This window comes from Motacilla alba, chromosome 2 (genome assembly GCF_015832195.1).
Source record: "Motacilla alba alba isolate MOTALB_02 chromosome 2, Motacilla_alba_V1.0_pri, whole genome shotgun sequence".
NCBI classification, from domain to species: Eukaryota; Metazoa; Chordata; class Aves; order Passeriformes; family Motacillidae; genus Motacilla; species Motacilla alba.
Window position 1 is genome coordinate 41,044,833 of NC_052017.1, and position 24,770 is coordinate 41,069,602.

The 24,770-nt window shown below is 37.2% G+C and overlaps 1 protein-coding gene across 2 annotated transcripts in view; it reads right to left on the reverse strand.

Annotated features, from left to right (window-relative positions):
* Positions 1-24,770, reverse strand: part of OSBPL10 (oxysterol binding protein like 10) — a 113,451-nt gene that overhangs the window by 57,697 nt on the left and 30,984 nt on the right. For both annotated transcript variants that reach the window (XM_038129348.1, XM_038129349.1), the window contains exons 2-4: positions 24,370-24,551; positions 22,576-22,655; positions 11,985-12,176 (exon numbers count right to left, since the gene is read on the reverse strand). In XM_038129348.1, the coding sequence (XP_037985276.1) occupies positions 11,985-12,176; positions 22,576-22,655; positions 24,370-24,551 (454 nt within the window). The remainder of the gene's footprint in view (positions 1-11,984; positions 12,177-22,575; positions 22,656-24,369; positions 24,552-24,770) is intronic.

The window sequence follows — 24,770 nt, forward strand, 5'->3', positions numbered from 1 at the left end:
TGTAGAAACAGGTACAAGACCAGATTACCACCAGTCACTGTATATCTGTACACTTGGCTTGCAATAAAACCTGACCTTCAGACCAAAAAGAACCTCCTTCAACTGTAAACAGGAAAGAATTCTACCCTCAACTATTCAATCTGGAGTAAAACCAGAGCAGCCTTTGAAAACATTACTATGCTTATGGCAAAAAATATTTTAAGGAAGGATCCTAGAACCCCAAGTGAGATACTTTGAAAGCGCCTTGGAAAGAAAGATGGAACCAGATAATGACATGCGTATCAGCTGTCCTTTCCTGATTACCGCTTCCCTCCCATTACTGGGAATAAGCACAAAATTCTCCATTATCATCACCTCAGGGTAGCAGCCAGCTTGACCTCAATTATTTTAACAAAGCAAACAATGAACATTAAAATTGGAATGACTTATTATATAATAGTTATTAAGGCTCAGACACATACATCCTATCAACAAAGCTTCAAAGGAGCAAGCTAATTTTCATTTGGCATGTAATTTGCAGACAGAGACACAAAAAGTGACAGAACAAACAGAACTATACCTCTGACAATCAGGATGGAAGCTAATCACCAAAGCACATTTCTTCTTCTCTTCAGTCCCTGCCTCTGCTTTCACCATTCAATTTTTTCCCTCAAAGGAGAACGAAAACAAGCGTTCTCCACCCCCATTTGTTATTTTGTTATCTTTTCCCTAACCAGGAACCCACAATCTCTGTTACGGGAAAAACTGAAAAGTCTGTCGCTACATATCTTCATTGTCTCAGCTAACAAAACATTATTTCCTTTGGGGTTTTGTTTTGTTTTTTGTGCTCAGCCTTCTCACCACACACTCCACAGGGTGGTTCCTTGTGAGGAAAACCTTACAGAGCAAACATCAAATGTCATCAGGACTGAGTCTAAAAGCCAGGTCTACAACATCCAGAAAAACAGGGAGTGGAGGAGGCAGGTTGGCTCAATTGTTTCCTTTCCTCAGCTACTCTTATGAATCTGCTGCTGTCCCACTGGTTGCCATCAGCACCCCCAGGGGCTATGAGCTCTCCACAGACCTCAGCACAGAGGTTTAGTTTCCTTTACTCTCCAGAGAGAAGCTCTTATTTACCTACATCTGTTAGGAAAATTTTGAATTGGCTAGTTAATATTTTCATGTACTAAACGTGAAACTCTGTTCCTTTTTTTACACATTAGATTCCTATTTTGTATCTTCAAATTCTACAACCTGGACACTTACTGCATATCCTTACAATATAATATAATTCTATTTTGCACAGACAACATTCATTAATCATTTGATGAACCACAGACGCCTTCTCATTGGCCTACTATCCAGTAGCTTATTAATCACACCTGCAAGCTCCCTTGTTATTTGTTGCACAGCTACAATAATAAGACTTCATATTTTGTAGGTCTAAATACTATTGCTTTAGTCCATGAAATTACCAGATTTGAGGGAGAGAGGAAAAGGGGGACACAGGTCTTTTTTGCTGAATGGTCTGGAAGCCTTAAACATTCCATGCAGTGGCAGAGGAGGAAAATTAATCTACCCCCCCCCCCCCAAGAAATTCTCAGTTGGTTGCAGCTCAGGTATATGAGAGAAAGCTCCTCCCTTCCTCCCTCTAAAATAGGCAGAAGCTCAGCAAGAAAGGGAGCTGACCTAACCTAACTACCTGTTTTACAAAAGCATCATTCTGTTCAGAAGAATAAAAGGATATATTTAACAGATCTATCTCCAAACACCAAAAAGTATATGATATCTGTAATTGTCAGTGTTCTCTGGGACTTCATGAAGACACTTAATTTGCATGCAAGACAATCGCAAGGACAACCTGAGTGTTCTGAGTTTCTAAAGAAGTCCACTTCTTAAATCTGGGAAGCAGAGAGACACCAGAGAGAGCTTCACAACCCTTGCAACACAAATGATTAGTAAAGGATCAAAGCAGTTCTGGCAGGATCCCTGAGAATGCCTCCAGAAATCTCAGCAAAACAGCCCACCTATGTCAGGCCAAAACAAATCAAATGCCTCCCTTTGCTACCTCCTTACCAGACATGACAACCCCAGAGACAAGGTTAAATGCACGCTTTCTGTATTCAATCTGTCCTGCTCACCTGAGAAATGAGCTACTGAATGACTGAAAGGCAACTGGGGGCAGGGGTGAGGAAAAGAACTTGTGTCCATGCAGACAGACTAGGACAAAGAGTTCAGATTTTGCCAGAGAATATTTAAGTAGACAGGCAATCTTGGATTTTCTAAACTAGAGGATGTTCTTAGCCTTAATCAATACTTGATATATATTCAGCTTTCCATGAGTGGCTTCATTATATGGGGGAAGAATGGGAGGGGAGGGAAGCGATTCCTGTCACTCTCCCAAAATCTTTTAATTATTCTGAGAATACCTTCTTGCTGCCTAAATCTGAAGGAGAATGCTTCTCCCTCACAAAATTTTCCCTATGGAAGAAGAAGATTTCCAAACAAACCAAAATACTAAAACACTAGAGAAAAATAAGATTCCTCTGATAGTGTCAGCTGTCTTGGAGCTCCATGGAATCACTCCACAAGTCTTTAGGTGAGAAGTGAAGTCTTTTTAGAAAGAGCTGGCTGCCATAAGAAATACACAAGTGAAAGCATGTGATTCAGACAAATTGTATCAATGACCACTGCATTTTCCCACAAACCAGAGTAAGCTATTTTTCTGCAAAATGACTGATCAGCATCAACCTAGCACTGGTCACTTTGCCACTGGAGGGAGGTGTCAGGACATCAGGGCCTGTTGCAGGAGACATGACAGTTTTCCTCTTTTGCCTGTTGTGTGAATACTCCATGTATCTGTGCAACACATGACATTTTGTACAAAAACAACTAATAAGTGCTGGGTTCCCTCACCGTGATCCTTTCTCTTGAGCGTTTTCTACAAACCATATCCTATTAAAAGCCATCTATTGAGACTTTGCATTGACTGTCAAACACAACTCAATGGGAGCAGAGAGTTGGGATCTTGAGCAAAAATCACAGGGAAGAGAAAACGTAGCTCCCAAGGTTGTTTCTCCCACCTCAAGTTGCTTTCAGCAATCCAGAACCAAAAAATTTGAGAAGAAAAAGGAAGGAGTGCACAAATTCAAGTAAATGTTGGATGGCAGCTGGCTGCCATCTAGCCAAGCAGGAAGCACACTGTTCTATTTTAAACCACAGAACACAGCACTGAGAGCAGTTTATAAAAATAACTTTGTGGAAATTTATTCTTATGCAACTTTACTATAACAATTACCTTGCAAAGTATTATTTTTGGTCATTAAATGTTACTCATAGGCAGATGCTATTCTGTGGGCTCTTCTGAGTAGCAGTTTTCCTTACGCTTCAGAAGCACCATTTTGCTGAAGTTAACAGCTACAGCCCTTATCCGGAAATCATATTTTGCTTATCAGGAATTTAGGCTCATTTGTGAAATTCAAGCATTCCAAAGAGCTCCAAAAATGTTGCTGCTAGCCATTAGGTCAACATAAGCAATCACAGGAAAATTCTATCTGTTACTGCAATATAGGACACAAATGATAAAAGGTGGGGTTTGGACTTTGAGTGAAATTAGTCTTCAGAAGAGAAAAGGCCATGCTGAACATAAACTACACATTTCAACATGAGTAGCTTCAAGGATGCGCAGGTTTCTGTCAGAACATCTGGTGCTGGGAAAAAGAACTCCAAATCTTTAACAATTATTATTATATTCTTAAATGCTACTTTAAAGCATATGTCAGATGGGCAGATGTAGTTCAGGTTTGCTTGTTGGATGAGGGTTTGCTAGCCATTGTCCTACTGGCCATTTTTTAAAAGCATATAAGCAGCTGCCCTTGTAGCAGTTTCCAAAGCATTCAACACCGGCAAGACAAGCACTACAGTAAGAACATGCAGCAAAAGCTGTCAGAGATCAGATCTTTGTTAAATAACTGAAGAGTTACAGTGCTTATTATCCACATTTGTTGTAAACTTGTTTCTTGTGTTTCTTAGAGTAGCATTCAGTACTTTAGGTGTTACACAAGGAGTTGAAGATTACAGTAAGCCCTCAATAAATGTGTATAATAAGGTAAACTTAATGCTATGCTTAAAATATATGAGCCATTTCTATGGTTACTTTCTTCTTGAGGGCATTTATAGAAGTACTTTCTGTACTTAGTATTTGAAACTTCACTAGCCACCTAATATTACATTGTCATATAATACCACTGAGAACATTCAAAAATACCTTCTACCTAATTCAATAAAAATAGCATGTAAGTGTGGGTTAACAAAATGGTCCATGTATCTTGGAGGCAGTAATTTGCATTACAGAGTTGCAGAAGGTGCCCCTTGTCACCCTTGTTCAGGGTTTGCTGTGAAAATCACTGCTGCATCAGCCAACCACCCAGAAACCTGCACTGAAAACAAAACCATGAGATGTGATACCCTCATCCAAGAAAAAATTTATTGAATTAAGTATTCTTTAAAGCTTCATTTTCAAACTGAGAACTCTGATTTTAAACTACTGCAGTATTTGTGCTATAGTTGTGAAAGAAAACAACCCTGTGGTTTTCAAAAAATGCCCGTTACGTGTATGATACACTATACTGTTTTATATGTGCACATAAAATGGTTGAATTTTGTACAAAAAGCAGAATTAAGTGGCAGTTTTGAAGGCACACAGAAACTGGAGACTGAATTCCCTTCACATGTAACTTCTCTCAGGATCCCTAGGGAACCTACCATTTACTTGAAATGTAATTAAATGTTTTAACAACTGTAAAGAATAATCTTGGCTTCTCTGCAACTTCTTAAGAAAATTAATGCTGCAGCAATCTCTGAATGTAGTTATCATATGTACTGTATTATCCCTAATTTATAAATTGCCATTTATTAAATGACGGGAAATTATCATCTTTGCACATGCTCAATTACTGCTAAACTATAGGCGGAAAAAATTATGAAAAGAAGCCATGTTTGTATAACTCATATTTTTCAGGTTTGAAGGGGGGCTGGTAGAAGGAAATATCAAAAATAATGAGCCAGGTTCATTCTTGACATAACCCACATGGACAAACAGTGTCATTTTAGTAGAACATTTGCTCTATGATTCCCATAGCAACCTTAATTCTCCCTGCCTGGGTATCTGGAACCCAGGATGACTCAACCTTCACATGAATACAAAATCAAATGCACAGAACCAAGTGTAGTTTAGGAAGATGCTACTTATATGCACTCTTAGTGACCTCAAACATATTGCAAACACAAGGTAAAGGTTCAGAGAGCAGAGAAGTACTCAGGTCATGTTTATGTAATGGTAACAGCTAGTTTATAGTATTAGAATAATTTCCATCTCCTCATCCCCAAAGTGAGACAGTTAATGCTACTTACTGAATAATTTTTATAAGCACATGTACATTTACTACTCTGGGAGGTACTAGACTGACACTGTCAGAGATTTAAGCATCCCATTTACTCCCCTAGGAAACATGTTTCTATCGATCTTAGCAGGACTAACCTGAGATAGAGTAAGCAGATACAGGAGAAGAGACATCTATAGACAAGACAATTGGCTTCCAAAGAAACTGCCACAGAAGACACCAAATAACTGCATCTGTTCTACATGCTCCCAATTCTGCTTTTCTCTCTGAGAAGATGAAGGGCAGGCAATCACACACACATTGCTGTACAGCCAGAAGAACATTTCTGTGTGCTCACACTGGTATTTTCACATTGTTCACGTATAGCAGGTTTCTAGAACAGGGGCCAACACAAATTCAGAAGAAAGTGCAGAGGTAACACCTGCAGCTGCCCCTTTTAGACCCCATGTTAGGTTTCAAACTGATTTATACTGTCACAGATTTAATGCCTCTAAACAAATTATACTGGCTCCTGTTAAAATCCAGCTGGAAGCAACCCTTTTGGTATCAACGAGCCCAGCTGCAACTGAGCTATTAAATGTACCAGTAACACAAATTTGGATTACAACACTTCTCAGTTCAAAAAGTGTGTCTAAGAACAGTTAAGCAGTAGTTGCTGTAATATAACTTACACTACCGTGTTCTGTGCCAGATAAATATGAATTTACTGAATTAGGGCTCAAGGCCTCATTCACTTTGTATTGACTTCAATGGACACAAAACTGACACAAAGGTTTTCTGCTGTCTTTTCTTCTGCTTCACTTGTCTTCAAGCCATTGCTTTCTGAGAAGTAGCTGGTTTTGGTTTGAGTTCTTTTCCAAGCACTTTTACATTACCTGTTTCAGAGTGGAGACATTCTCCTGTTTTTCCCACTCAGATAATTAAAGTGAAAATTTTCTGACAGTGAGTTTGTAGACAAATGGAAGTGTATTACATACAATCCATATAAAGTATAGATGCAGTGTTAGGAGGATGTAACCTCTTCAGTAATACATCTCATTTCCTGATTAGCATCCATCTATAGTTAAAGACTACTTATCTTGTATATGATGCACTTGATAGAAGATGATCAATAGGATGAGCCTTTACTAATTTCTTATGTATAGCAGGGGATTGGAGGAAGATATTTTAAATACAAGTCCAGGAAAAACTGGAGAGCTGTAACTAACAAAGGCTACTCCTCTGTGTTCTCTCCCTTCCTTTTCCAAAATTGCTACTCACTGTACCACCATATTATTTCCTAAAATGAACAGAATACAGGACACTTGGATTTCAAAACTGAAACAGTATAAACACTTTCTACAGTATCTATGAGAGATGAAATGCCCTGGTCAGTCCAACTGAGAAATCTGTCCAGAGTGTATTTACTACACTAGTTTTGAAACGCAAGAAGCCTCTAGTTGAAAGAATCAGCCACAAACTGCCACAAAGAAAACATCACAAAGTACTTTTTAAACTGAAACATATTTAGAAAGAAAAATGGACATGATTTTAGGTAACTAGTTTTATACCTGACTAGCAAAGGCCCAGCAACACAGACCTGAGCAGTGCTACTGTAGCTGCAGTCCACGGTTATCAGCTCTCCTCCAATAAAGCACTCACATTACTTGGCCAGAAAGATTGAAGTTAGCACAGTTTAGCAGCCCATCCTACCTCCATACCTTACGTGAACATGAGATCATTTCATCTCCTAAAAGCAAATATTGGATTTATTGTTCATGTACCTCTAAAGGTCATCTTTGTTAAAAAGCTAGCTCTCATCTTCCTGCACTCCAAAATCAAGGTGAGAACTGCCAGTGAAAGCAATGATCTAATATACAGCATTTCTCCCCACTTAACACAAAGTAATTTTACACAAAATTAGGCACATACTTTCAAAAACACTTAAATTGTTAAAAGGTTTTTTTAAATGGTCTTTAGAGACCATTTAAAGACAGACTTCACACTGTCTAAGCATGATGTCCTGTTCAAGGAACTGAATCCATTATTTTTTTCCCTGTGTGCCCTTATTGCACAACCCCACAGAGCCCCAACACCCAACACTATGCCAAAAATCTAGAGCTACAGCATTCTTTGTGCTAGGACTCTCATTATTCCTTACCCACCGACCTTTCCAAGTACATGCTTTCAGAGGAAAAAAAAAAGGAGAACAAAAAAACAAAAATTGAAATAAAAAGCAAAACTTGACTTTTTCAAAGCTGCAAAGTAAAATTTGTTATAGGTCAAAAACCATCAAGATTTCCCCCACTACCAGCTTAAGCATTTACTACAAAGCTTTAACATCAACACACAGCTTCGTGTAGTCTTCACATAAAGTTCTCCCCTGTGAAAGTCCCGCAAGTCTTAATGCTTCCCCAAGTGGTTTAAGTATCCCATCTCCTTTGTCACCTACAATGCTGCCTGTGCAGCGCTGTAATTCTGTGACACAACAAACACTTCTCCACACACAACAGCATCCTTTTTTGCTAACAGTAGCAAGTCACAGCTCCTAACTTTGTTATCCCAATATTACAGCAACCTGAAGACATTGATTTCTCACTTGAAAAATCTTCAAAAATGTTTTAGAATCATCTCTTTTTCCCAATAACCACATAAAATTGTTGCCTCACAAAATTGCTGTTAAACCTCACTCCATGAAGCCCTAGGTGCAAGTCCTAGATTTCCCCATCTAGTAAAGAAAGAAGCAAAGAACTATCACTTAGCTCCACAATTTCTGCAGGAATCAAACAGTAACTGTTTATATATGGAAAAGGATGTGCAAGAAGCAGCAGGACTGTCATCTTATCAAAAAGCAGTCCTTTCCAAGTTTTAGGACTGCCAACTGGCACACGGAAGAGATGTTACACTGGTAGAGGCCCTGTGAAATCTGGATCTCTCGGTACCAAATGTTCAGAAACCCATGCTGATGACTAGTCAGGATATCAGAAGTTGTAACAAACACATTTCAAAGTGATCAGAAAATCCTTCATTGGCTTTTTTAAATTGTGGGAAGAAATATTTATCTGGACTTCTTTTAGTTTTATTTCTCTAAATGTCTGCATATAATTAAAATCAATTACTACAAAATCTTCACACACGTGGTTGTTTAACAACAATTATAACACTGGCAGAAATTGTACAAGAGTCAGACACTCTCAGCCAAAATAAACACCTTTGACCATTCTGTCACTATTATTTAGTTCAGTGACAGCTAAAATTTAATATGAAGTGTGATGTGGCCACTAAGCTTAACCTTCCAGTTGATTTTAACCACCAACAGTAAAGAAATCTGAAAGCATAACTCTAATCATAAATTTCTAACAGGATAATAATATACACAGTTTTAAAAACAGAATTAAATTTGAAGACCACAGAGACTTAGTTTGTCATAAAATCACTTACTAAAAAATTAGCTCAAAGTAGCACTTTAATGCTAAGTTATGGTCCAAATAAAGAGGTAGGATCTCTAATAATTCTGCATGAAGTACAACATAATGCAGATCATTTCTCACAAGTTAATGCATGGTTAATTTTAGTTTTGATGTAACATTCCATAAATCAGTGTGGACTGCACCATTAACACCAAGTTAATGTAAGCAAAAATCTGATTTAAGATATATTAAACAGAATAAAAAAGTACATTATGATGAAAAGTAAAGCTCCTGAGCTCCTTTTCAATTCAACACTATACAAAAGTAGGGCAAGTATTAAAATATAAATTTTTAATAGCAGTCAAAAGCTCCATACTTATACTCAATTTTACTTACCAAAATTTGGAAAATTGGTGAAATTCCAATTTCACAGTGGAAATACTTATTTCATGTGTAATTTTGCAGACCTAGACAGTTGTATCTACTACATTTATTCAAATTTGCTTATCAGTTTGGTGCTAAATAGACCTCTTTGCTACAATTGGTTTCATGCTAAAATTCTCTAGCCTATTAAAAATCAAACTAAATCAACCAGAACAAACCACAGAAGGAAACATTGTTGTTTATTCTTACTGTTTTGTTTATTCTTATTATGAAGCAAAAAGAGGGGGGGAAGAACAATCAAGTATTACCAAACATCTTGCATTATATAAAATACAGGAGTATATTCTGCCCTACTTGCAACATGGAGGTACACCTCATTTTTTCCAGATAATATGACCGATCAAGAAAGTTCAGAATTGAGAAGCAACTTCGAGTTCAACGCTTTCTCGGGAACATTGTCCCAGCTATCAAACACCACATGTGCCAAGTGAAGGATGCCCCTTTTTGCAGCCACTACTGTTTTTCAAAGATCTCACACATAACAGGGTAGCACTACCATAGCATAACATTGTTGTGAAATTTAAAACACACATGCTTCCTCTCATTTTCCAGAAGCAGATCAACATTTTACATTGACTCAACTACTGTATTTATAAGGTGCAAAATTAGTTAATGCAGTCCTAGTCATAGAACAATTTTAAAAAACTTATTTGCATGTCAAAGCTTCAATGGCATCATTCAATCAGGGGAACACTAACATTGATCTATAATCCTTTTGCACTTTCTTCCCTTCATCCAGATCATACCAAACAAATGTCAGATAAAAAGCAAAGATTTGGGCATTGAGGAAAGGATTAACTCTCTCTCTCTCTCTCATTGTACTTTTAGTGCCTATTTTTCATTGTTTCAGATTAAAAAATGGGACTAGAACAGATTAGGGCGCACTTTTGTGAGGGGCTCTGGACGTATCTCTTCATTGATAAATTTCACAAAGGAGGGTGGATCTAACAGTCACTGCTTGACTCACACATGGAACAAAGATATTTCCCGAAAATACAGGTATCATATACCCAAGTCTATTTCGTTCACTCTGGAAAATGGGGAAGAAGGAAGTGCACAGAGCACACTGTTGAAATAAAATCTCCTTCCTTAATCTGGAAAAAACACACTTATCCTTTCACAAGATGGAAACAACATCAGTTAAGCAGCCACTTTTTACACAACTCTGGGAAAGAGGGCAGAAGTCCGATTTCTCCACTGTTATGCTGTTCTTTAGGAAGCAGCACACACACACAAAATATCCAACACATAAAAAGGTAAACTTCACACATCATCTTATGAAATTTGCTTATGCATCATTCATCTTAGTACCATTTTCTCTCCCTGAAAAGCACTCATTTCTTTCAGCCATTACTGTATCTTCAGTGTCTGAGGGGTTTTTTTCATTATTATTGCAGCCCTCTAAAAGGAACTGGTGCTGAAGCTGAGGTAGCATTTACATGAAGCAAAACCAAATAATTACCTTCCATCATTGCACACTGAAGTCCTGTAATAGTTACCTTTTTTGGAATCACATTGCAATGCACCGTAAACAACTGAGTCAGGAATTCACTGGCCTTTTCTGCAGGGATGATACCTGACCTCTTATTCATTGTTTCACTGTAGGTTAGTATTTATTTCTTCCAGGTGTATTCTTTGCAACTGATGGCTTTTTCTCTTCCCAGCTTATTATGATCAGCACATACACTAATACTCTCTTTCAAGTAGCTTTCAGCATTATTCAGCTTCATTTGACAAAATTGCAACCACTCCCACTGTTGATTTTTTTAATATGTTTAAGGTGCACTCTCAATTCAACCTATGAGAGCAAATACATTTAGCATGCTAGCAGCGACCTGGGGGAGATGACTGGTTGACAAAGACAGGATGTTTTTATAAAAAATAGACAGAAGTATGTTTTCTCTAATGTAAAGAAAATGTGGGTGATATTCAGACAGCCAGTTCCTCACGTCTAATGTTATCTAGAAGAAAAACAAGCATTACTCCTCAGGATGTACAATTTAAACCTTCATTCAGAGCACATCCCAAGAATTTATTCAAATTCTTAACATGAAAGACAAAGCAAAAAAGAGTAAGAAATGAAAGATGAAAGTGTGTTCTGTGAAAATCTGCCATACTATTTAAGCTTAAAACTCTGTACTATTTTTGTTGTCCAAAAGACAGATTAAAATCAGTATGAGTTAAATTTCTTAAACACTGGAACAAAAAGGCTTTAAAAAAACAAGCTTTCTTCTTTGGTTTTCACGTGCTTGATACAGATGAACCATTTTTCCTCTTTAAGGCCAGCAATATAAACTTGACACAAAGTTAAGACAACAGCAGCATAGCAACAAACTGCTGAGTGTGGGGAGCTACGCCTTCATTCACACATCAGACTTCATCAGACTTATTCAAGAAGGTTTTTTCCAGCTGTATTTAAACACTTCAGGGCCCACTTTCCAATCTGAAAGGTATTGCTGCATGCAGCTTCAAAGAGATTTTCCTCCAGTCCTGCAACACCACTGCAAAGCCTGGGAGCTGTTGCCTATCTACTTCACTTTCAAGCATGTGCACGCACCAATTTTAACATCAGCATAAAAAAATCTGTATACACCTGACCTGAAGCTGAACCAGAACTAAAGCCCACCTCTTGCTCAGCAAGGGGATCGAAACAAAGCAGTCATAAAGTAGGAAACAAAAAGAATCATTAACTTTTCAGACTCAATTGCTTATTCTGAAGCAAAATAAGCACTTCCAAGCTATGGCAAAACAGCAGATGTTTCTCTCTTACCTCTCGGACTTCATGGAGTTGACCAGATCGCTGGCTCTTCGCTCTTCGAGCAGCTGCAGGTGATTTGTGATGTGTGATGGTTACAACAGTTGGACCACTTTGATTCGTGTGTTTCTGGCCACTGGGAGATGCAGAATTAGCTGTCCCAGGTGGCAGCAGAGATGAGCTTCTACTTCGTGAGGATGAGATGCTCTAGAAGAAGCAATAGGATTGTGATATTAGCAACCTTTACACAAGCAAAAATTTACAATTCAGGCTACACATTTGTATTGTTCTACGTTTCTCACAAACCTAAATCTGGAGGTGACTGATATATTGCCTCTGAACCATAAGCATGGCTTAGGAGATATTCTTGGAAACATTAGAGCTATTGCCTTTGTTTCTTGGCATGCCTGAAATTGGTCTTTGCAAATATCTCCACAAATTCTTACATAATAATATGCTGCTTAGTTCTTACAATCCTACTTTTTAGGAAAGCTTAGGAAGGACTTTGCAGACAGAATAACAACAAATATTTTTCCTGAAACCATTGACCTACAATTCACCAAACTGGTGTGAACAGCAAAGAAGAAAAACATCCTAATGCTTTCATTTGATGAACTTCTGAAACAGTGTAGTATTGTTCTCAACATCAGAGGAGGTTCAATTTTGGCAAGGCCAATCCACACACTAATTAAATATTAACATTTGAAACAAAACTTGTCTTAAAGAAATCAATGCATTTTGGAGTAAGCTTGGGATCAACCCACTATATAAAAAAAAGGCAGAAATAAATCTCCAATGGTACCTGCAGTATGAATACTTTTAACATACAACCTACAAAATCAGGACACTTGGTTTTTATCTAACCATCTCTCAGTGTTGCTATCTCAGTTTGCTCTCCACAGACCTCAAACACAAGTTATCATGGAGGTCTATAGGACACCAATTCTCAGTCAAGCTCAAATAGGCACCAGATCACCATGGGACATCTTATATTAAAATGCAATATAAAAAAGTTTTTCCCTTCTACTTGAACTGTTGATTGCATCTGTAAAGTTAAAACTGAAACAGAGAAACTTTTACCTCATGAAACACAAACCAATTCAGAGAGTAACATTAAATAGCACTTCAAGACAGTGAAGAAAATACACAGCCCCATGACTAAAACACCTTTCCACCTCTCCTTCAAAACCTGCACGAATAACAAGGGCAACCTACAACATTGCTAAGACAGTCACCATCAACATCAGGTGCTTCTCTTGAGCCTGCTACACAAAAGCATTCCTATACAAAAATATTTCTTGGGTATAATCTCTCTTCCATGTCACTTTTTGCAATTCTACGGTAATCTTCAAACCAAGGTGAACAGGTTCCAACTAGCACTGCAATTGAAGTCAGGCCTCATGTTACCACCACACTGACTGTAAAGGACAAGGCAGATTATTTGGCACTGCCAAGGAGGAGGAGTGAAACAAGTAACACAATTCCTTTGCCACCGCCACACAAAACTAGACTTCAGACTTTTTGAAGGTTTAAAAAAATGGGTTATCACATTGCCAGTGTGCAAAGAGCTACTAATCTCATAGAAATAATTATTATTCCATTGGTCTGGATTTAACATTTACAAATGCATCCAAGAATGATGGTCTGACTGCTTTTGAAATGAATATATTCTTTGCTACCATGGCCAATAAGATTACAATAATAAGCATATTTTAAAAAATTATCTACCCTGGCTGATAAATCACAATTGCATTAAAACTGGATTTGACTCTGAGGCAAAAAAGCAGCACGAGGTGTAATTTGTCAGAAGGGCACAGAAGGTTGCCAGGTTTATAATTCGTCTTCCATTTGAAAGAGCTTAGACATAACTACAATTAAAGTAAGAGACAGAGTAAAAGGTATTTGGGAGAAAAAAGGGGATGAGGGAAACTGAATTTCCTTTTTCAAACATATATTCCACAGAAAAAGGGTGTTCTGAGTATATGAAGCATACTGAAGTATACTTTATATAACTGAAGTATACTTCACTAATGTTTGCTCTTCAAACTGACTAGTATCAGAATACCATCTAAACTAAATTTAGGGTGTAGAGGTAGAACAAGATAATCTTATTTTTTTAATTGAAAAATCAACTTCTCTTTTAGATTAATAACAGTTGATTTTGTTTTAGAATTAAATCTTTTGCGATTCACTGGCATTTTAGTATCATACAATCACAATAATAAAAATACATAGCTGCTACTTTCATATAGCTAAACAGATCCTAACATTTACTATGTTCTCATTTTCTTGAGGGAGAGCTATAGATCTGCACGTAAAAAAAGTTGACAAAAAATATATATGGAAAAATCCATGCACTGGATCAGACTGTGGGACCACAGTGCATTTAAGATGGCTTTTCCTAAGTTTTGCCAAGGTATGTAGCAGCTCACTGCAACTTCTGGTGAACTGTCATTTAGGGCATGGAGTTTGGGGATCGGTGGAGCAGGAGAGAAAAATCAGAAAACACAGCCCATCTCTAGTTTCAGTAGTGGGTGGTGCTCAAGAAGGCTGTCCTGCTATAGGGACTCTAGGTAAACCCAAATCTCTACATACACAAGCACACAGCCTGGCAAGGGCTGCCCATGGATCCACTGCCTGGTGTGCCTGACACTCAGCTCTGTTGTAGGGCAAGGCATGGAGCTTTGTGATCTCCAGAGAGAGACCACGTCTGCCACTGAGTCTCCTAGAGCCCTCTGCTTCCCCTTGCAGCACAGAAGAGTCACCAGTCCTACAGAGCTCATCCAGTCAAGGAGACTGGCAATGTGGAATTCACACATACATGGTCTGTGCAAAGTATCAGAGCTAAATAAATTGGTCCATGATCAGCTTCTACAGGTCTATAAGCAAGCTCTCCTCACCTCTTTGTTTTCTGCCCCTTTACATCCTTCATCCATCTAAAGCGATCCAACATTTGCAAACAACATGCCAGAAAAGTTCACCAGCCCACAACACAAATACTCCAGCACCTAAATTTGGCATTATTCTTTAGAGGGCATCTGTAACATAGAAACTTTAAATGAGCTCAGCACCAGGACCTCCAGCTGCCCAGGAAGCTGTCTCTAGGCAATGCTCCGTGACAAACACAAAAATATGCAACTTAAAACTTGCAAAATCAGTCACAGCCAGTATGCATGTGAACGTCTGCAGGAGGCAGTTTTTGGAACCACTCAAAACCTTTTCAAGTTTTGACTCCCCTCCTCCACTGTCACAGAGAACAGCAGCAGAGTACTGTGCCTGCTGCAACCAAGAAAATGGGGGAAGCATCCAATTTCTTCTGACAGCTTCTTCCTGTCACTGCCAGAAGAGGACTCTCCAGGAACTGCACACTCAGCCCCTCAGGCACTTTTGAATTTTACAGCACATTGTCAACACCTATGTCCCAGCCAAATACTTGACTCCTCTTTTGCAGAATTTCTTGAGATTCAACACTGGGAATGACAAGCATCCTTTTTGCATTGACACACAGCTGTGCAAAAATTCAAATTTAACATTTCGGTGAAAACGTGAAAATCTATGTGAAGTTTTCCACTGCTAAAAGCACTCTAATTATAAATCATACTACAACAGCCATTAAAGTCACTCTCACAGGAAATCAAAGCAATGACAGTAACTGATGGGCCTTTATGCCTAATCCCCTGCTCTTTCCCCAGCACTGCTCGTATGACTGATCTGCCCCTCTAATTTTTATCATATCTAATTTTCTTGGGTCTCGCTGCTTTCTGGCTTGCAACTAAATAAATAAAAAGAGAGCGAAAAGTCTGATGAAAGGAAAATGTAAGCTCTCCAACATTAGCAATGCACAGTGCCAATAATGAGTCAAGAAATCCACAGGCTGAAGCATCCCAGAAGGACTGCAAATTTTCTTTCCTGAGGCTACACCTTACCAATGCACCAACATTTCACCTGCTAACAAAATGAAACCAATAAAAGAATAATAAAGAAGCTAATAAAAGATTAATTTGTAACTTGCATTCATATGGGTTTTATGACCTAAAGCTAGTTAAAGTATGCTTAGCTAAACCAGATTTGGGTTAAGATTTTTATTTTAATAGCCTGTCCATCCCCAAGATAAAAAAGTAGTATAATGAATGCTTCCATTTGGATATCAAAAATCCTAACAATTAAAATAATGGAATTGCAGAACAGTAAGTTCGAACTATACTAATGTTTTCATGACTCATTCTCCCAGGAGATTGCCCTTCCTGCTCACAAAGAAGCTGAAGTGTTTTTCACCATTTACCAGAAGCAAACAATTTTGTTTATTTTTGAAAGTAAATGCAATTTTCCAGAGATCAATAAAATAATTTCTGAAGTGAATTGTCATATCTGCTTATGGTTGATAATCATCACTTTCACAAGCATTGTGCCACAGATGTTTTTCTCTGAATAATAATTACCAAAATGACACTCCTTTACTCCCCTGCACATATACAGCACAGAAAACCAATCCCTGCATGCAGCTTGAGAGTTATGGGAAGTCACACACTATCAGAAAGTAATTACAATTTTGAGACACCACCATTCAGTGTTTTAATTCCCATCTACTTCTTTCCCAATGCATCCTAAGTAAACAAACACTGATAAAAGATAAACCGAGACACAGTTCTGCTTCATTTACATTATAATCATTCACAAATATTAAAATGCAAATGACAGAATCTACATAACATCCAAACTTCAGCACTACATAGGGACCAGCTTATGATGTTTTGCACATTCCTGTCAAGCACCACTCTATAGTACTAACTTCTCTGATAGAATATCGTAGTGTTTCATCATCTTCAGTAAGGCAATATATGTCTTTTTTTATGCAAGAGACTATGATAATCATTCTATCATAAAATCTTTTCTTCATCAAGAATCATTTGAGCATGTTCAATCCTAAATTGATTTTCTTCCATTTCTGTAGAAAGATTTTAGAAGCAGTGAAGAACTCTCATCTTATGAAGCTTCCAAAGGGAGGAAAAATATGTCAAACACACAACTATCAACAGCCAAGCACCGCTTCCCTATCAGCCTTACTGCTGTAAGGATTTTAGTGCATGTTTTAATTAGAAGTGCCATTCTTTAGTTGACTTCCATAGGTCAGGGATGAGAAGAGGAAGCAGACAAGCATACCAACAGAGGGAACACTTGAAGCTCAAAAGGCAAAGTAATTTGACGCGCACAGAAGAACCAAAACAACACTAAAAAGGACTTGAAATTTTCACCAATTTAGCTTTATGAAAAGTTATCATGCACATGCTGAAAATACTCAGCCAGTGATCCACTTAAAAATGTAAAGGTATCTCTGTGGCCATTCATTACTAAAGCAAAAAGAAACCTGATAAAACCAAAGATCCATCAAAGTCATTGTTCCAGCTGTGGAGAATAATTACACCTCTGCCTCGTAACGATTTGATAGAAGTGTTAAGTCTGAGGCATTACTGCAGGTGCTATTTCACATTATAGCCAAACTGCTACTACAGTTGATACTTGACAGGGGCAGGTTTGGACATTTTTTTTTCCCCACCATTATTCCAGGGAGGTAAGCCAGCAGATAACCAGAGACAGAGGCACACAGTCCTCAGAGAGGTGGTCAGAGAGCTAAGCTCTTTTTAGTAGGATGCCATTTTTTCTTCTTTTGATGCCCAGGTTAATACAGAACTGGAAACATGACAAAACCCACACAAAAGGTGGCAGCAGAAGGAAGGGAATTGGATTGCAATTTACAGCTGCAAGAAATCAGCAAATGAGCTCAGCTTAAAGATAAATCCACACCATCCAATTTTAAGCAGCTAGCTCACTGTGCAGCTCAAAACCAAAAAAGCTAAAACAATGGAGAGTCTGTCTCCTTATTCTAACACAGACCTAAGCTAAAAGTTACCATCTGAGCACAGAAGTGACTTCAGACGATAAAGGTTGTGTTCCCTGTCACACTCCTGATACAGACACACTGAGATATACAAGGGTTATATGCAAATCCAGCAACCAGTCCCCACACTGGCATTAAGAGCTCGTTTAAAAACCTGTGTTTGTTTTCTGTAGCGCTTTTACAGCCACCATCATTAAACAGTCAAGAAAAAAGGAGGATGAAACAGAAGAACTAAAAAGCTTGTGACAATTTCTGGGTACAAAATTATTCTTGGAAGTTACCACAAAATTTACGCATAAGCCTACTCCTTCTTGAAAGCACTTTATATCACTGAATGCAAATTTGATTAATGTTTTAATTAAAGCTTGTATAAAATATTCACTTAGAATAGTCTAAAAGAACCAGCAATGCTATCCAGACATAGAAGATTTCTTCCAGTACAGTTGATTTGGCACTTATGGAGGTTGAACAATCTGTAATTAAGTGAAATGAGACTTGTATGGGAATACCAAGAACATTAAGACTATGTGACAGCATGGGAATTATTTGCCAGTGAACACTTTACTTTTACTGCTTTTTTCTTTTTTATCATTACCATGTAAAATTTAATTAAAACCAAGTCAGGGATTTAGCTTGTGTTACATTCACTCATTAACTGTACCACTCACCTTTGGATCATTCATTAGGACACAACTAAATTTAGTGTTTCGTATACAACCTTTTCTTTCTTTTTTCAATCCCTTCTCTATTTAATTTCCTACACCACTCCAATCCCCAGCTGAAGCTTTAAAAACAGTCATGACAGCAAGTCATTCAGTAGCATTTTGAAGCAGGCAGTAGCTGAGAAAAAGAATGGAAACTAATGCTGATCTAGATCCAGTGCAGCCAGAAGGAATGCTCTTCTCTGAGTATTTCACAAAAACAGTGACACAGCTTCAGCTTTGAAAAACATGCTCCAAATTATCATGTTTTTCTACAAATTCCCTTCCAATAATATCTATTCAAGATTTTTAAAATGTGTTCTCTCTCCAGTATGAATAACCTGTCTCTAAGTTACTTTGCTGATATTCTTGTGAACCCTCCCACTGCTTGCCTGGTTATCCCATTATTGGCTTTTTTCACATTTAAACTATATCCCACATGCATAACATAAAATACACCACTCACTGCATATTTTTCTCTTCACATTCCACCTCATTCAAGTGTATGACTCCTAAAGAACAGCTAGAAATTTCTGCATCTCAGTATTCCTATGAAAAAGGTGAATTTAGGCTGCAGAAGAAGTTGGGAGTAAACACTCAGACTCCAATTTTCCAGATGCTATTCCCAGCAGAAACAGAGCTTGGATTCTGTTCAAACTCCAGAAGCTCAGAACACATGAGTATCTGCCTGTTCATAACAGCATGATGAGAGACAGACAACTGACAGTTTCCACTTACAACAGAGTATAAAGCATACAGAGAGGGAGGAATAAAGAGATCCAACCTTGCAGACAGTAGAATAACAAACCACATCATGACAGTCCTATCAATGGTAGAGTTATTTTAACAAAACCCAAAAATACAGATTTTTGTGAAGTTCTTGATTATGCAAAAGTAAGTCAAACATATACCAATCTCTGTGTCATTACAGACCTTTCTATGTAAATCCAGACCCTAAGCTGAAACAGTAAGGTGGCTAAAAATAGCAGAAGGCTATTTTATGTAAATTTAAAACACTTTAAAGAGCATGTTTCCACTCCCATGCTAATAATCATTTAGTATAAAGTACCATCATCTACAAGAGAAAGAAAAAAAATAACATCACAATGAAATGAAACAGTTCTCGCTTATCTTATCTCCTACCAGGAAGTAAGAAACTTTGAGGAAAAGAAAAAAAAAGAAAATATAAAGAATATAAGTGCTGGATTGTTTTTTTTTCCCCTAGTTTCTGGAATTTCTGTGAAGAATTGCTACCTTGCAAATGATATCTGATCTCCAAAGTCTAATTATTGTAGGATTCAAGCGTTTGATCCTTTCCTTTTATAAAGAAAAGCAGAGAGAAATTTAAAATCTTACTTGTAGATGAAATTCAAGGTAGCACTATATGTAATGCTAAAGCCAGGTAAAATATTATTCTCAGTTAATACGCTAATACTGAGAAGATAGAAGACGGAAAAGGAAAAAAGCATATTAAAAACAAGAGATAAATCTTGTCACAAGGAAAGTTTCTAGGAATAGGTAAGCACAAAATTGCTTCAAGTACAGTCCACTTCTTGAATAAGAAGCAGAGTCATCAGTGGTGTCATCTGAAGCACATAAATTCTGAACATTTTATTTTCTGGACTGTTAAGTTTAAAAATACATAAGATAGATATTCTCTATTTGCTCTGTGGCTTACAAAAGCAGAGAATTAGCAGTGCTTCACTAACAAACATTTCAAGTGAAAAATGACCTAGCCTGATCTGTAACATAGAACTAAGAAGTATAGTTTTCTTCAGCATTTCTGCTTTATACTCAACAGATTCAAGCTAATTAAAACAGATCTATTCCAAAATACATCTATACTCCAATTTCCTATGCCAAGTTTCTGTAACTCACCAGTCTTAAAGAAAAATGCAAGAACCCTCTTCCTACTATCTGAAATACTCTTTCATTTAGTTCCTCTGCTACATATTTTCACCATCCCTCACTTAAGGAAATACTTTTCTTGCACAATGAGCATAGGAACAAGGAGGAAACCACAGCATTGTTGGTCACTATGCAAGAATACAATAGTCCAGTGAGATGCTCCCCATTCTGAAGCCTTCCTGTTTCCAAAAGTTGTGCCTTAGATCTTCTGTGGCAGAAACTGGCTTTGTGTTTACTAGCTTCCCACTCATTTAGTCAAGACTTTCTAATAAAATTCTGCTTTTCAAATGCTTTTCAAATCCCTAAACACTTCTGGCATCTAAAGCACCCCAACATATTCTCCACTTTCTATTCAAGTCCTTTTGATGCCTTTTTTTTTTTTTTTTTTTTTTTGTTGTTGTTGTTGTTGTTTTTTGTTGTTTTTTTTTTTTTTGGTTTTTTGTTTTGCCCATTGTCAACTCCTTTTCCTTGAGGCTCCCCATACCAATATTATTATTAACAGCTAAGCAAATACTTCCTATTCAGCCACTGCAGAGCACTTACTATATACTGATTTGCCCTTTCCATTCTCATCACCAGAAAAAAAAAAAGACTACAATGAAGTCAAATTCCATCACACAGAGTTCATCCTGTACAGAAGAATAACAAATATGATGAAAAGTACTTCATTATTCCCACTCCAATTTTTCATTTCAGAAATGGAACGGGACTGATAGAAGTATTCATTACAAGTATTTCACAGAGTTAGAGCAATCTAAGTATTAAGCCCTTCTTTTTCCTGATAATTTCTAAAATTTTGTTTGCTTTCTTCGGACTTCTACTAATTGCTGTTTACTTTCACTGTTGTAACACTAAGATTTTTCTCTTGACACACTAATTAATTCAGAACTAAATATGCAGATACTACTCCTGTAGAAGGAGCTCAAAATGAAAGATAGTCTGAACAGAAATTACTACTAAGTGTAACAGTTTTTACCTAAAGAGGAAATATGATCCCAACTTCAGTTCCACAAAGATCAGTTTCAACTAAATTACTGCTCTTCTAAATGACATTTTGCTATTAAAATAGAATAATTTATCACAAGCAGGAAAAGCATAAAAATAAAATCAGTATTAAGAAATATAATGAAAATTAATAGAGTGCAGAAGCATAAGAATCAGTATGCCATTGCACAAGTCTCCAATATCATATAGACTGAACAGCAGTTTTACCACCTCATCACAGTTAAATTATAGATGCTAAACATCTAAATGCATTTAAGAAGCGACCAGAAAACATACTGAGGAATAATTCCTTGCTGGCAATTGAGTATAAAACGTTGGCATCATTATCTGGCACAGGAACTGCAAATCAACAGCAACTGTAAGAGTACCCTGATCAAGTAGAGTTGCACCTTCCTGAGTAGTACTGGGCCACATCCATATAAAAACTATATTGAATTCCAATGTGTAAGAATGTTTAAAGTACTGAAATATTCCAGCTACTTAATTCTCCTTCAAAAAGGGTTTTTTGTACCACAATTCATACAATTTTTACTTGGAGGTTGGAAACAGCCTCAATCCATCATTTTGCTATCTTTCAAGTCTACACAGTTGGTATTTTTACCTGCCCAAAATATTTAGCTGTTTGAAGACAAAAATTGTGGACAATTAGCTCCAAAGAGAAGTAAATAACATACTCTTCATATGATGAGCTCTTTCCAATTTAGTAAAGAAGATGAAGACTGATTGCTGCTAACATCTATCTGAAGCTTCCTACAATAAAAGTCACTAAGTTGCATAGAATTAAATAAAACTGCATTAGTTAACTTTTAAATACTAATCAGGACATCATACAGTATTTATTAATAAATGGTTGATTCAGCCACTCAATTAACTATGCATTTCACTAATTTGTCATGAACAGGAAAATGTTTATTTATTAGGATCGCCCAAACTGACTTATCCTGCTCCAGTTGGTGACAAATGATAACTTGGTGCTTTTACTCAAAACCCTCTGAACACCAATCCACTAATTACAGCAGCCAATCATCCAGGCTATGCTGTTCTTCACCTACTCCACTTAAAATAGAATAGTTACTTCTCACTCTTAATTATTTACCTTAGAATCACTTTCTTTGTGATGTTTGGCACAGGATCGAAGCTGAGTTATCCAGTACTGTTTCTCCTTTGCATCAGCAGCTAGAACAGAAACAAGAAAATGCAGGCAATCACACATAAATCAATACTCTTTTGCACAAGAGGTGACAGAGCAGGGCAGAGGGGGGAAGATTAACTATTGATTAGGATTCAGTATAAATCCTAATTTATGCTACATAAATACACTTGAGTTTTTCAGTGCAACACATCTAAACCTGTACTTAAGAGGCCAGTTGGAAGAAATAAGCTTATCAGTCTTCTTCATAGTTATCTCCTCCACATGTTAGCAAAGGCAGAACTACCTACCTCAAGAAGACATTTTTGTTAAACATTTTTCATCCATTTTTGTCTTTGAGAAGGACAAGCGCCACACCATAGCATTTAAACCCAAAAAAGCTCTACACTTAGGTTGTCAATCAGCTACCAGACAAGCTACCGGTTCCCCAGATACTTAAGTGCTTCTCTTTTAATGGAGTTCAACTAAATCTCTCTCTAAACCCTTGTCATTCACATGCAACTGAAAGACATAGCAATTTCCCCCAAACATCTTTAAAAACCAGCTTTAAAAATTATTGAAGAGTTTGACTGCTCTCAGATAGCTTCTGTGTAATATAATAAGTCTGTTTAGGAGGGAGGCTTTTCTTTATTTCTTAAACTACCACTACAGGAATCCTCATTAAGAATGGCAATACAGAGTTGATAATTTCAGTAAATATTTCCTCTTATTTCCTCTGCTATTGAGTATCTTAATAGTTATTGACTCAGCATAAAAATTGTTTACTGATTTTAATCAAATTCACAGACATCATTAAACTAAAAGCAGCATATTGTAAGCATTTCATAATTTCAAGTGATTGGAAAAGCATAATGAAACAACAAATGCTCATGATTCCTAGCTGTGCTACTTTCAAAGCATTTTAACAGAAATTCTCCCTGGTTGTTTCTGAATTTAGTTCTATGTATGAAAGACCAACACACTACCACAGGAGAGTCCTGCATGCTCAGTCCTGCTGTACAACTGATAAACTGTGGTCAGAATAAAACTAAGAATACTTCTGTTACACTGCATAATGTATCTTGGTTTTTTAAATAACAGTTTATTTTTTATAAATTAGTTTGATTTGGAAGCATCATGATTGATCAACCACACTGAAAATACCTTAAGATCAGAACACTGCCTTTTTTTTTCTTTGTTTTTTGTAAATATTCCAAGGTACCTCCTATATACCCTGTATTGTTTGTCCTTTACTTGGGAACAAGGGAAGAGAAAATTTTATATCATAGGAGCATTCAATTACTCCAAGACCAGTAAGAACATATTATCTCGGCAGCCTCTCACTGGCATATTTTTCCCTTCTCTGACCCATCATCAGATTCATTACTGCACATTATCTGCAGGATGGTGGCAGGGAAGAACAGTACTAGAAAACAAATGTTACGCTGTGGACAGCAATGAAAGCACCTTTTTCTTCCTTTGAAGGCAAATAAGATACAGCATTCAACGAAAATGCCACAGTAACAGATTACAGAAGCCACCTTGAGGTACCTTCCAGTCCTGAAAGTCTATACATTTTAAAATCACATGTACTTAACTCTGGATTACTCCTCCATCATGTTTTTAATATACTACGTAATAACAGAGCTGTATAGCCACTACTTTCTGACAGCACAGGGAAATGAGACATGAGAGAAGAGATGCAGAAGTGGGAGTGGAAGAGAAGAACAATTCAGCAAGGCACCGTGAGCAGCACTGTACCTCTCAACTTGTACATCTCTCCATTAGCAGAGTAGACCACCATCATATGTGGCACTTCATCACTGGGCGATATTATAGCTCCAGCTAAAGACAAGGCTCCTCGTGGCTTTGGGCTCTGGTTTTTAGTTTGTTCATTCATGAAATACTGAAGAATCCCCGTCTCAAAGTCCAGCACAAAGTACCTGTTGAAAGGAATTACAAACATACAGTATTTCCACATAAGTTTTTCATGCATTTACCCAACAAAGGGCACACATTGATCTTAAATCAGTATCATAAATATACAAAGGAGGTTAAACTAATTTTTGTAATTACAATTTTAAAAGGTACTGTTATTAGGCTTGGTTTTTCAGGGGTAGATGATCTATTCCTTTATTTGTAACACAAGCCATTCACCATAA